Raw genomic sequence first — 13453 nt, forward strand, 5'->3', positions numbered from 1 at the left:
GAACAAAAGCATATATGATATTTTTGCATATAATTTACAATTGATGAAAGATAGCTTCAAGCAGTAATCAAAGAAGTAAGTGTTTGGGATATGTATAGGATGCTAGAGAAAAAGGCTGAATGTCTAACTTAATATAGAGAGGTAGAGTAAGTTGAGCTGTGTATGTGACAAGCAATATCCCTTACATAAAGGATGAACTAGATGAATAGGAAACAGAAGGGAGGAAGTTGATAGGAGAGTGAAAGAGAAACTCTAAAATGTGTGTTAACCCTAGCATTGGTGAAGAGAGAAGGCAAGTGGCACACGCGAGATAACAAAACAACTTTTGTGTCCCTCATATGATCCGTGTCCTTATCTTCACAGAAACAATGATAATATGAAGAATAAATAAGACAAGAGATAATGGAATTCCTCTGTTGTAAATGAAGCGTGTTGGAGGAGAAGAGAAGCATCAGGAGACATGAGAACATAGACATGAACTGAATCTGCTTTTGTGATCCTGTAAAAGACAAGGTGTGATCCTGCTACATGGATATATTCACATAAAGGGATAGATAAAATAAGACAACAAAGGGGAGACTCCATATAATTTGTGACAGCATTTCAAGGTAAGAAAGAGTGAATAGATCAAAATTCACTGATATCTGACTCAAACCTGAATTTCATTTAATACACTGTGGGATACTGGAGAAGTAAGAGAATGAGGAATGCTTTGGGAGAAAACAAAGTGAAGACATGGATTTCATTTGGGGCGTTTGAGCTTCTGATGCCTGTTGCACATGCAATGGAGGGAAGATGATTAGTGAATAGTGGAGCAGAAACATGTTTGTTAAAGAAACTTCCATGTCTGTGTTTGAAATGGTAATCTAGGCTTTGGATTATATGATGTTTTCCTGAAATTTATGTAAAATTATGACGAGAAAGCTTATCCAAACTCTTCAAGAATATAAATACACAAAACAACAAAGAGAAAATCACAAATGAACAAATAACAGTTGAGCAGGCAGCAGGAGAGAGAAGTAGTGAATTTTAAAAATCTCTGTAGAAATGCATAGATCTGTCTATGTTAGGATGGGATATAAAAAGCAGTTAAGGAGAAGTTGAGAAAAATCATAAATTTCTGTACTGATTACAGACACTTGGAGTTTGAGATTAAAACCACTATGATGACTGTAAGATCCATTGTGGTAGGTCATATATATCTTTAATTCTACAGGATCCTTATATTTTCTCACTAGGATACTGGAGAAGAAAAATGCTAAGGAGCAATCAAACTGTTGTCTCCAAGTTCTTCCTCCTGGGCTTGCCCATCCCTGCAGAGCACCAGAACCTGTTCTATGCCCTGTTCCTGGCCATGTACCTCATCACTGTCCTGGGGAACGTCATCATCATCATCCTCATTCTACTGGACTCCCATCTGCACACACCCATGTACTTTTTTCTTAGCAACTTGTCCTTCTCTGACCTCTGCTATTCCTCTGTCACAATGCCCAAATTGCTACAAAATATGCAGAGCCAAGACCCATCCATCAGCTATGCAGGTTGTCTGGCACAAATGTACTTTTTAATGGTTTTAGCAGACATGGAGAACTTCCTTCTTCTGGTCATGGCTTATGACCGCTATGTGGCCATCTGTTTTCCCCTTCATTACACCAACATCATGAGCCCTAAGCTCTGTGTGTGTCTGGTAGTGCTGTCCTGGGTATTTACCCTGCTGTATTCCATGTTGCACACTGTACTCTTTGCTAGATTGTCATTCTGTGGGGATAACATGATCCCTCAGTTTTTCTGTGACATATCTGCCTTGTTCAAGTTGGCCTGCTCTGACACTTATATTAATGAACTATTGATAATTATCTTGGGAGGGCTCATTATTGGTATCCCATTCTCACTCATCGCTGTGTCCTATGTACAAATTGTCTGCTCCATCCTAAAGGTTTCATCTGCTCGGGTTATCCACAAGGTCTTCTCCACCTGTGGCTCCCACCTGTCTGTGGTCTCACTGTTCTATGGAACAATTATTGGTCTATACATATGTCCATCAGGTAATAACTCCACTGTGAAGGAGACTGCCATGGCCATGATGTACACAGTGGTGACTCCCATGCTGAATCCCTTTATCTACAGCCTGAGAAACAGAGATATGAAAGAGGCCTTGAGGATGGTTATTTGCAAGAAGAAAATCTCTTTATAAGGCAATGCTGGGACTTTTACTTAAATTTATCTGGTAAATATATTGATAATAATATTAAAAATGTATCCCTTCAATGGAACGCACATTCATGAACATACTACATAATATTTCCTTTTGCAAAGTGCAGTTTTGCAAAGTAGTTCAGTTAGAGAAAGGGAACTTATGGGCTCAGTCATGCCATCCGCTGCCTTGTATGTGTGATTGTAGGAAAGCATTAGGTAAAAGCCACTCTTTAAAAATCAGATCTCCACTCCTACATTCCTCTTTAAAATTCAAAATAGATTCTTCTCTCATACAATAAATTCTACTCATCATTCCCCCTCCCTCCACTTCTCATAGCTTATAGCTCCCTCTTTCCCTGATCCATCTCCCCTCCATTTCTTCTTCAGAAAAGAGCAGGCCTCTGAGAGGAAATAGTAAAATATTATAAGATACAATAATACAAGTAAAAAAACTCTCATATCAAGGCAATCCAATAAGAGCAATGGAGTCTCAAGAACAGGCTAAAGGGTTAGAGATACTCTTGTTCTCAAGCCAACAACCCTAATGTATAATCAGAGGACTTGGTACAGACCAAAGAGGCCACTGTACTTGCTATTTCAATCCCTGTGATCCCATATGAGCCCTGCTTAGCTGATTCAGTAGCCCTTGTTTTTTGGGAGTCCTCCATCCCCTCTGATGCTTACAATCTTCCCTCCTGTTCTTCCTCAGCATTCCCTGGTCTCCAAAAGAAGGGACCTGATAGAGACGTTTAATTTAGACTCTCTCTATGTATAATATCTGGCTACGAGCCTTTGCACCTGTTCATATCAGCTGTCTGAGAAACCCTATCTGATGAAAACTAGACAAGGAACTGATCTACGAGTATAGCAGAATATCAGTAGGAATCATTGATTTTTTTGACCAGTCATGTTTGGTTCTACCCTAGGTCTCTGGGATATGCTGTCTCCCATTCCTGGCCACCCAGGCAGTGTAGGGTATGGGCTCCCTTTCATGGTGTGAGCCTCAAGTTAAGCCAAATTATGATTGGTTACTCCCACAAGTTCTACACCACCATTGCCCCAGCATATCTTGCAGGCAGGACAGATAATAGGTGGAAGTTTTTGTGACTGGGTTGATGTCCAGGTTTCTCTATTTGCAGCTGGCAGACTACCTTCCCATACCAAAGAGCCCAGAATGCGGGGGTGAAGGTTCCAAGCACATGCCAGCTCAACCTCTGGAATTTCAATGAGAGGTATGAATGGTGTCCTAAGCAATGGTACCCCATTGTCAGTTGTCAGAGAGATTACTTCTGTCCCAGTGTCAGCCTGGATTGCTTAGGGATTGCCAAGATGTCCTTGGCCAAATGCTCAACCAAATATAACCCAGTTCCAGCACTGAAAGCCTTACCTGGCTACAGATGATGACCTGTTAAGACTCTGCATCCTCCAGAACTGGGAGTCATCATTAGCCTCATAGATTACAGGATGTCTCCACTCTACTAGATTCCCACATTGCACCCAATTTCCAACTGTCTATCCCAGTACTCTTTCCCTCCATTCTTCCCTGCACTCCCCTGCTCCCATCTCCCCCAACACAGTATACCTGCAGAATCTATTTTATTTCCTCTTTCAATGGAGATCTATGCCCCCACCCTCAGAACACTCCTCTTTACCTCCTTCATCTGGGTTTTTGTATTGTAGCTTGATTATCACTTACATAACAGCTAATATCTACTTATAGGTAAATATATGCTATATTTGTCTTTCTGCTTCTGGATTACCTCACCTGGGATGACATTTTCTAGTTGCATCCATGTACATGCAAATTTCATGTAATTTTTTAACAGCTGAGCAATACTCTATTGTGTAAAGGTACCTTATTTTTTTTTTACATTCTTTAGTTTAGGGACATCTATGTTGTTCCTACTTCCTGTTGAATAAAACCATAATAAACATAGTTGAGCAAGTGTTCTTGTGGTAGAATGGAACATTCTTTGGGTATATGCCCCAGAGTGGTATACCTGGGTCTTGAGGTTGATTGATTCCTCCGTTTCCCAAGATTTTATTACTTTATTGAATTTAGATATTGATATTTAATATCTAAATTATATTTAAATTAAAGCAAATGATATATCATGATCCAAGGCAGATGCTCCATAGGATTCAAATATCTCATACACAACCTTTGTCTAATATCTCCTTCTGTTCTTTCTACTGTTGCTGCTGAGTCAACTAGGGTACTACATTTGTACATATTGTAGTAATATATGAGTAGGAAAATGATTATTGATCTGTCCTGTACACAGTGTGCAAGCAATTGCCCAAGAATCACCATTTTGAAATAACCTGTTGACTTGCTTGTTAGTAAAAGGTGCACTCATAGTACAGGGTTCTTTACCAAATTATTTCTGACATTCTACCCTGCAAAGCAGTAGCTGTATCCAGCCCTTGATTATAAAAAGGACCGGTATCTGAACACAGTCAAATATAATCAGAAATGTTACCCTTCTTCCTAAATGACCTTATCTCAGCTTGACAAGCAGAGTTAACATTTTCATACGCCAACTGACTTACAAGTAAGGGTCGAGCTTCAGAGTTCCCTAATACCTTCCTGCTGTTGTCATTAGCTGGAAAACAAAATCTTGGAATAACTTATTAGGTTCCTGTCTTATTTTGTATAATTCTTCTATTTGTTTTCCAGGGCCAGGCAATTTAATCCAGGTCTTCTTTGACACAAAACTAAGTTGAGTATACACCACCACATTAAATTTGAACTGATTTTCTGTATCTCTATAATCACCCTTTCCTGATAACGTCTAAAGTAATAGGAAAATGTTGAGATCTATTAGTATTAGCTGTAATTTCACATTGCTCATGGAATTCTGTTTTTCATAATAAATGATCTCCTCCAGATAAACAAGCTCTAGCCAGTTATTTCCAATCTCCAGAAGGTAAAGCTTCAATTTCCATTGTTTCTAAAACTGCTTGAGTAATGAGCCATTGGTTCTTATTGAGGACAGGCAGATTTTAATTCTTTAAGTTGTTTATAAGGCATAGTTATGTGAACTCTGGCTACATTTTCTTGAGTCTCCTGCTGTTCTCTTACTGGGAATACCTTAAATCCTTGAATATCTTCTTCTCTACTGCTGTGCAGGGAGTAGAGATGGGGCAATCAGACTAGGAGAATTCTGGGAAGAGAAAAGGCAGAGAGTTACCCACCAGAAGCAAAGGAAGTAAGATGAGAATTTCTTAATGAGAAAAGTCATATGGCTTAGCATAGATAAGAATTATAGATTAAGTTGTAAAAGCTAGTTAGCAATAAGCATGAAAAATAGGTGAAACAGTATATAATTAATATTAATCTCTGTGTGCTTATTTGGGACTGAATGGCTGTGGGCTTGGGTGGGACAGAAACTTCTGTCTACTTGTTCAAAGAAAATATTTGTGTGGTAACTGTATACCTGAACCCACAAAACTGCATTTATACATTTCATAGCAGTGAATAATAGAATTCTCAGGGATGGTTTCATCATGACATATAATACAATGTTTTACTAAATTGGAAGTTGAAACAACTTCCATGTATTTTTTCCTATTCTTTAAGAAATAGCATTTTCATGTCCAAAAGTAAATGTGATTATTGCCTATATTGGCCCACTTAATATAAAAATAATGGAGATGCAGATTCTCTCAGAATAAAAAGTTGATTAAAATACAACATCATGAATTTCATCCAACTAAAGATTGCTATGTACAATAAAGCATTAGTGAAAAATGTAAAATGTAATTATGGATCTCAGCCATTTCCTCAAATAACAGGGATATAGATGTCGGCATTAGGCTGTAATATAACAAATAGGGAGAATGGCTGGAAAGATGGTAGTGATGGGTAGCATTAAGATTTTTATTAAAGCTAATGAGACAAAAGTGATCTAATGAATGGAAATATGTGCTTCATTTTCTTTCTTAGCAATTAAACATGATGTGGAAAAGTGTGATTTTTACACATTCCTATCCTTAACATATATTAGTAGATGTAGAAAGTTGGGTCATAGAAGTCTGATCTATCACAGAGGCGCAGCGGCGGCGGCGCCAGACGCACAGAGGCGCAGCGGCGGCGGCGCCAGATGCACAGAGGCGCAGCGGCGGCGCGCCAGACGCGGCCAGACCCAAGCGGCTGGGACAGGCGTGCAATAAGGAGAGCAGATCGCCCTACTACAATTGAATCAAAGAGGTAGGCCTTTGGTTGGCCAGGTCACTGGCACAAGGGGAGCCTGGTCCTGTCCTGAAGATCCTTCGGAGGGGTGAGAGGGTTCTTGGCCTGCAGCAGGAACCACGAAAGAGAGTGAGGGCATTTTGTAAGCGGAGCCCTTGGCCAGCAGGGAAACCTGATCTGGTTTCTAAAGGATCCATTGGATAGGATCAATAGGAGGAGATGGGCAGGCGCCAAGGCAAGAACTCACCCAATAATCCGAAAAACAACATGAAAACATCAGAACTCAATGATCTTACAACAGAAGTATTTGAACAACCTAACACAGAAGAAGTGGAAAAAATCGACTTTATGAAGATAATAGAGTCCCTTAAACAACATGTAAAAAATGCCCTTATAGAAATGGATGAGAAGTATAACAAAAAGTTTGAAGAAATGAGTAAATACGTACATGATACCCTGGGAAACCAAGAAAAAACCATCAAACAGGTAATGGAAACAGTTCAAGAATTGAAAACTGAAATGAAGGCAAAGAAGAAAATACAAACTGAGGACCAGCTGGATATGGAAAATCTAGGCCAACGAGCAGAGTCTACAGAAACAAGCATAATCAATAGAATACAAGAGCTAGAAGAAAGACTCTCAGATGCTGAGGACACCATAGAGAAAATAAACGAACAGATCAAAGAAAACAGCAAAGCCAACAAATTCTCAACACAAAACATTCAGGAACTATGGGACACAATAAAAAAACCAAACCTAAGAATAATAGGAATAGAAGAAGGAGAAGAGTCACAGCTCAAAGGCTCAGAAAATATTTTCAACAAAATTATGGAAGAAAACTTTCCCAACTTAAAGAAAGATATTCATTTAAATATTCAAGAAGCATACAGAACACCAAACAGACTGGATCAAAGAAAAACATCTCCTCGCCATATAATAATCAAAACACAAAATATACAGGTTAAAGAAAGAATATTAAGAGCTGCAAAAGAAAAAGGGCAAGTAACTTATAAAGGTAAACCGATCAGACTTACACCTGACTTCTCGATGGAAACTATGAAAGCCAGAAGGTCCTGGATAGAGGTTCTGCAGAAGCTAAGAGACCATGGATGCAAACCCAAACTACTATACCCAGCCAAGCTATCGTTCACTATCAACGGAGAAAACAAGACATTCCAGGATAAGAACAAATTTAAACAATACGTAGCCACAAATCCAGCCCTACAGAAAGTAATAGAAGGAAAATCGCAACCCAAGGAATCCAACACTGCCAACACTGCCTACAATAACCCAGGCATCTAATGACCCTTCACGAGCACATCTCAAAGAAAGGAGACACACAATCTCTACTACCAAAAGCAATAAGAATAACCGGAGTAAACAACCACTGGTCATTAATATCACTTAATATTAATGGGCTCAATTCACCTATAAAAAGGCACAGGCTAAAAGATTGGATACGAAAACAGGATCCAACATTCTGCTGTTTGCAAGAAACACATCTCAACCACAAAGACAGGCACCTACTCAGAGTAAAGGGTTGGGAAAAGGTGTTTCAAGCAAATGGTCCTAAGAAAAAAGCAGGTGTGGCCATACTAATTTCTAACAAAACTGACTTCAAACTAAAATCAATCAGAAGAGACCGAGACGGTCACTTTATACTCATAACAGGAACAATTCATCAGGAGGACGTCTCAATCCTGAATATATACGCCCCCAATATAAAAGCACCTACTTATGTAAAAGAAATATTACTAGAACTCAAGGCAGACATCAAACCACACACACTAGTAGTAGGAGACTTCAACACACCTCTCTCTCCAAGGGACAGGTCAATCAGACAGAAACCTAATAGAGAATTAAGAGAATTATTGGAGGTAATGAAGCAAATGGACTTAACAGACATCTATAGAACATTCCACCCAAATAGGAAAGAATATACCTTCTTCTCTGCAGCTCATGGAACCTTCTCAAAAATTGACCACATACTCGGAAACAAAGGAAACCTCCACAGATACAAAAAAATATCAGTGTCCACCTGTGTCTTATCAGATCATCACGGATTAAAGTTAGAAGGCAACAACCACGCTGCCCCCAAAAAACCGACAAACTCATGGAAACTGAACAGTCAACTACTGAACCACACCTGGGTCAAGGAAGAAATCAAGAAAGAAATTAAAGTCTTCCTTGAATTTAATGAAAATAAAGGGACAACATACTCAAACCTATGGGACACAATGAAAGCAGTGCTAAGAGGAAAGTTCATAGCACTAAGTGCCCACTTAAAGAAAACGGAGAATGCATACATTGGGGACTTAAAAACACACCTGAAAGCTCTAGAAAAAAAAGAAGCAGACGCGCCCAGGAGAAGTAGAAGACTGGAAATAATAAAACTGAGGGCTGAAATCAACAAAATAGAAACACAGAAAACAGTCTAAAGAATCAATGAAACAAAAAGCTGGTTCTTGGAGAAAATCAACAAGATCGACAAACCCCTATCCAAACTAATTAAACGACAGAGAGAGAACACGCAAATAAATAAGATCAGAAATGAAAAGGGGGACATAACCACAGACACAGAGGAAATTCAGAGAATCATTAGATCTTACTACAAAAGCCTGTATGCCACAAAACTGGAAAATACAAAAGAAATGGACATTTTTTTAAATAAGTATCATATACCAAAGCTAAACCAAGACCAGGTGAATGATCTAAATAGACCGGTTTCTCGCGAAGAATTAGAAATGGTTATCAAAAATCTCCCTTCGAAAAAAAGCCCAGGACCAGATGGTTTCAATGCAGAATTCTACCAGAACTTCCAAGAAGAATTAATACCTATACTCCTTAAGGTATTTCACAATATAGAATCAGAAGAGTCATTGCCAAATTCCTTTTATGAAGCTACAGTTACCCTGATACCAAAACCACAAAAAGACCCAACCAAGAAAGAGAATTACAGACCGATCTCACTCATAAACATCGACGCAAAAATCTTCAATAAAATACTGGCAAACCGAATCCAAGAACACATAAGAAAAATTATCCATTATGATCAAGTAGGCTTCATCCCAGAGATGCAGGGCTGGTTCAACATATGCAAATCTATCAATGTAATCCACCATATAAATAAACTGAAAGAAAAAAACCATATGATCATTTCACTAGATGCGGAAAAAGCATTCGACAAAATTCAACACCCCTTTATGATAAAGGTCTTGGAGAGAATAGGGATACAAGGGTCCTACCTAAATATAATAAAAGCTATTTACAGCAAGCCAACAGCTAACATTAAATTAAACGGAGAAAAACTCAAAGCCATCCCACTAAAATCAGGAACACGACAAGGATGTCCACTCTCGCCATACCTCTTCAATATAGTGCTTGAAATTCTAGCAATAGCAATAAGACAACATAAGGAGATCAAGGGGATTCGTATTGGAAAGGAAGAAGTTAAGCTTTCGTTATTTGCAGATGATATGATAGTGTACATAAGCGACCCCAAAAATTCTACCAAAGAACTCCTACAGCTGATAAACAGCTTTAGTAACGTGGCAGGATACAAGATCAACTCCAAAAAATCAGTTGCCTTCCTATACACCAAGGATAAGGAAGCAGAGAGGGAAATCAGAGAAGCATTACCTTTCACGATAGCCACAAATAGCATAAAATACCTTGGGGTAACCCTGACCAAGGAAGTGAAAGATCTACTTGACAAGAACTATAAGTCTTTGAAGAAAGAAATTGAAGAAGACACCAGAAAATGGAAAGACCTCCCTTGCTCTTGGATTGGGAGGACCAACATAGTAAAAATGGCAATTCTACCAAAAGCAATCTATAGATTCAATGCAATCCCCATCAAAATCCCATCAAAATTCTTCACAGATCTGGAGAAGACAATAATCAACTTTATATGGAAAAACAAAAAACCCAGGATAGCCAAAACAATCTTATACAATAAAGGTTTGTCTGGAGGCATTACCATCCCTGACTTCAAACTCTATTACAGAGCTACAGTATTGAAAACAGCTTGGTATTGGCATAAAAACAGAGAAGTCGACCAATGGAATCGAATAGAAGACCCTGACATTAACCCACAAACCTATGAACACCTGATCTTCGATAAAGGAGCTAAAAGTATACAATGGAAAAAAGAGAGCATCTTCAACAATTGGTGCTGGCAAAACTGGATGTCAATCTGTAGAAGAATGAAAATAGATCCATATCTATCACCATGCACAAAACTCAAATCCAAATGGATTAAAGACCTCAATATCAGTCCGAACACACTGAACCTGATAGAAGAGAAAGTGGGAAGTACTCTACAGCACATGGGCACAGGAGACCACTTCCTATGTATAACCCCAGCAGCACAGACACTAAGGGCATCATTGAATAAATGGGACTTCCTGAGGCTGAGAAGCTTCTGTAAAGCAAAGGACACTGTCACTAAGACAAAAAGACAACCCACTGACTGGGAGAAGATCTTCACCAACCCTGCAACTGACAAAGGTTTGATCTCCAAAATATATAAAGAACTCAAGAAACTAGACCGTAAAAGGCTAATCAACCCAATTATAAAATGGGGCACTGATCTGAACAGAGAATTCTCAACAGAAGAACTTCAAATGGCCAAAAGACACTTAAGGTCATGCTCAACTTCCTTAGCGATCAGGGAAATGCAAATCAAGACAACTTTAAGATACCACCTTACACCTGTCAGAATGGCTAAAATAAAAAACACCAATGATAGCCTTTGCTGGAGAGGTTGTGGAGAAAGGGGTACACTCACCCATTGCTGGTGGGAATGCAAACTTGTGCAACCACTCTGGAAAGCAGTGTTTCGGTTTCTCAGGAAATTCGGGATCAACCTACCCCTGGATCCAGCAATACCACTCTTGGGAATATACCCAAGAGAGGCCCTATCATACAACAAAAGTATATGCTCAACTATGTTCATGGCAGCATTGTTTGTAATAGCCAGAACCTGGAAACAACCTAGATGCCCTTCAACGAAAGAATGGATGAAGAAAGTATGGAATGTATACATATTAGAGTATTACTCAGCAGTAAAAAACAAGGACTTCTTGAATTTTGCATGCAAATGGATGGAAATAGAAAACACTATCCTGAGTGAGGTAAGCCAGACCCAAAAAGAGGAACATGGGATGTACTCACTCATATTTGGTTTCTAGCCATAAATAAAGGACATTGAGCCTATAATTCATGTTCCTAGAGAAGCTAAATAAGGTGAATCCAAAGACAAACACATAGGCATCCTCAGGAATATTAACCTTCATCAGGCGATGAAAGGAGACAGAGACAGAGACCCACACGGGAGCACCGGACAGAAATCTCAAGGTCCAAATCAGGAGCAGAAGGAGACGGAGCACGAGCAAGGAACTCAGGACCACGAGGGGTGCACCCACACACTAAGACAATGGGGATGTTCTATTGGGATCTCACCAAGGCCAGCTGGCCTAGGTCTGAAAAAGCATGGGATAAATCCGGACTAGCTGAGCGTAGCGGACAATGAGGAATACTGAGAATTCAAGAACAATTGCAGTGGGTTTTTGATCCTACTGCACGTGCTGGCTTTGTGGGAGCCTAGGCAGTTTGAATGCTCACCTTACGAGACCTGGATAGAGGTGGGCGGTCCTTGGGCTTCCCACAGGTCAGGGAACCCTGATTGCTCTTTGAGCAGATGAGGGGGGGGGACTTGATCGGGGGAGGGGGAGGGAAATGGGAAGCGGTTGTGGGGACGAGGCAGAAATCCTTAATAAATAAATAAATTAAAAAAAAAAAGAAGTCTGATCTATGCCAGTAGCACACCCATTCCTCAAAGGCTTGTTAACAGGGAATTGCAAAGTATCCACAGACTGTCAGGTGGCAATCTTTCCAAACGGTGTGCATTTAAAAACTACTTACTAAAAAATTTATGTTCTAAAAATATTATTTTTTTTGGCATGTATTTTCTGGTTACTTTTAGAAACTGTTTAAACTCTTCTCTTCACCCCACAATGAACAGGCAACACTAAGCAAACAAGGTACCCACCCATAAGATTATTCCTAACTCACCTACCCCCAAAGTGTAGTCACAAGTTAGCAGTGACTGCTATCAGTCTCCTTTCTTGCAGAGGTCCTGGATAATTACTGCCTGTAATCAGTTACTGAAGCACCTGGACTCCTCTGGGACACAGAGTCTCTTATGCATGGATGCATAGCAGGGGAGGTGTGTGAAATGTAGTGTACACACTGGAGAGCACTGCAGATCTGGTGACATCCAGTGCCCATAGTGAATAAGAAAAATAGGATCTCTTATCAGGATTTAGGAGTCACCCTTGCCCATCCAAGACCAGTGATCAGAATGAGCTATTCCCTTGCTGTTCTTCCATGCACAGAAGATAACAAATGAATCTCCCAACTCCAGCCTCTTCTCTTCTTTTCCAATCTCCTTTGGTCTCTCACATCAGAAAGGGAATCCATGATCAAAGCAAAAATCCAAGGTTTTGTTTTTCTTTCATTCTTCCGTCTCACAACACCCAATTTCTATGTATACCCAATTTATTAATTCCTATGTACCTTAAACTTCATTTTCCCTTAATCCATTTACATCCTAACTATTACTACCCTAATGGGTATCATGGGTATCATCTCACTTGGGCCAGGTGGGCTGGAGTTCTTTTTCTACATGTGGAGAAAAAGAACACTTTAATAGAAGACTGTGCATTTGTAAAATATGTTTTTAGAAAGCAATAGTCTTGTCTTGACAATGGCCTGGGTTATTTGTGTGTTTTCTTATATTTTGTGCCTTTGGCCTCTAGTCAGTTAGATGTAACCCATTTCAGGCACTGAGCTTTCTCTACAAACTGATAGTAAGACCATATTGCTAAAGTTGACATGCACATATCTTATTGAATACGAAGAATTGAGCTGGTACCTAATTAATGTCTCATAAGAGCAAACATCCTCTCACCTCTAAACCCTTTTTCCACCATGGTGACCTGCCTACATGATACTCTGGTGCAAAAGAGGTGCAAAATTTTGGAAGTAAGAAACTATTAT

General features: G+C 39.5%; 1 protein-coding gene across 1 annotated transcript; it reads left to right on the forward strand.

The window, feature by feature from the left end:
* The first annotated feature begins 1255 nt into the window (after positions 1-1255).
* LOC121456426 (olfactory receptor 1468-like) lies at positions 1256-2194 on the forward strand. The gene has a single exon (XM_041664558.1). It carries the CDS (start codon positions 1256-1258, stop codon positions 2192-2194), a length of 939 nt encoding a protein of 312 aa, XP_041520492.1.
* The last annotated feature ends 11259 nt before the right edge of the window (positions 2195-13453 follow it).

Source organism: Microtus oregoni, unplaced genomic scaffold, assembly GCF_018167655.1.
Source record: "Microtus oregoni isolate MIOR12 unplaced genomic scaffold, Mior012 000015F_ref0000493, whole genome shotgun sequence".
In the NCBI taxonomy this organism is placed as follows: domain Eukaryota; kingdom Metazoa; phylum Chordata; class Mammalia; order Rodentia; family Cricetidae; genus Microtus; species Microtus oregoni.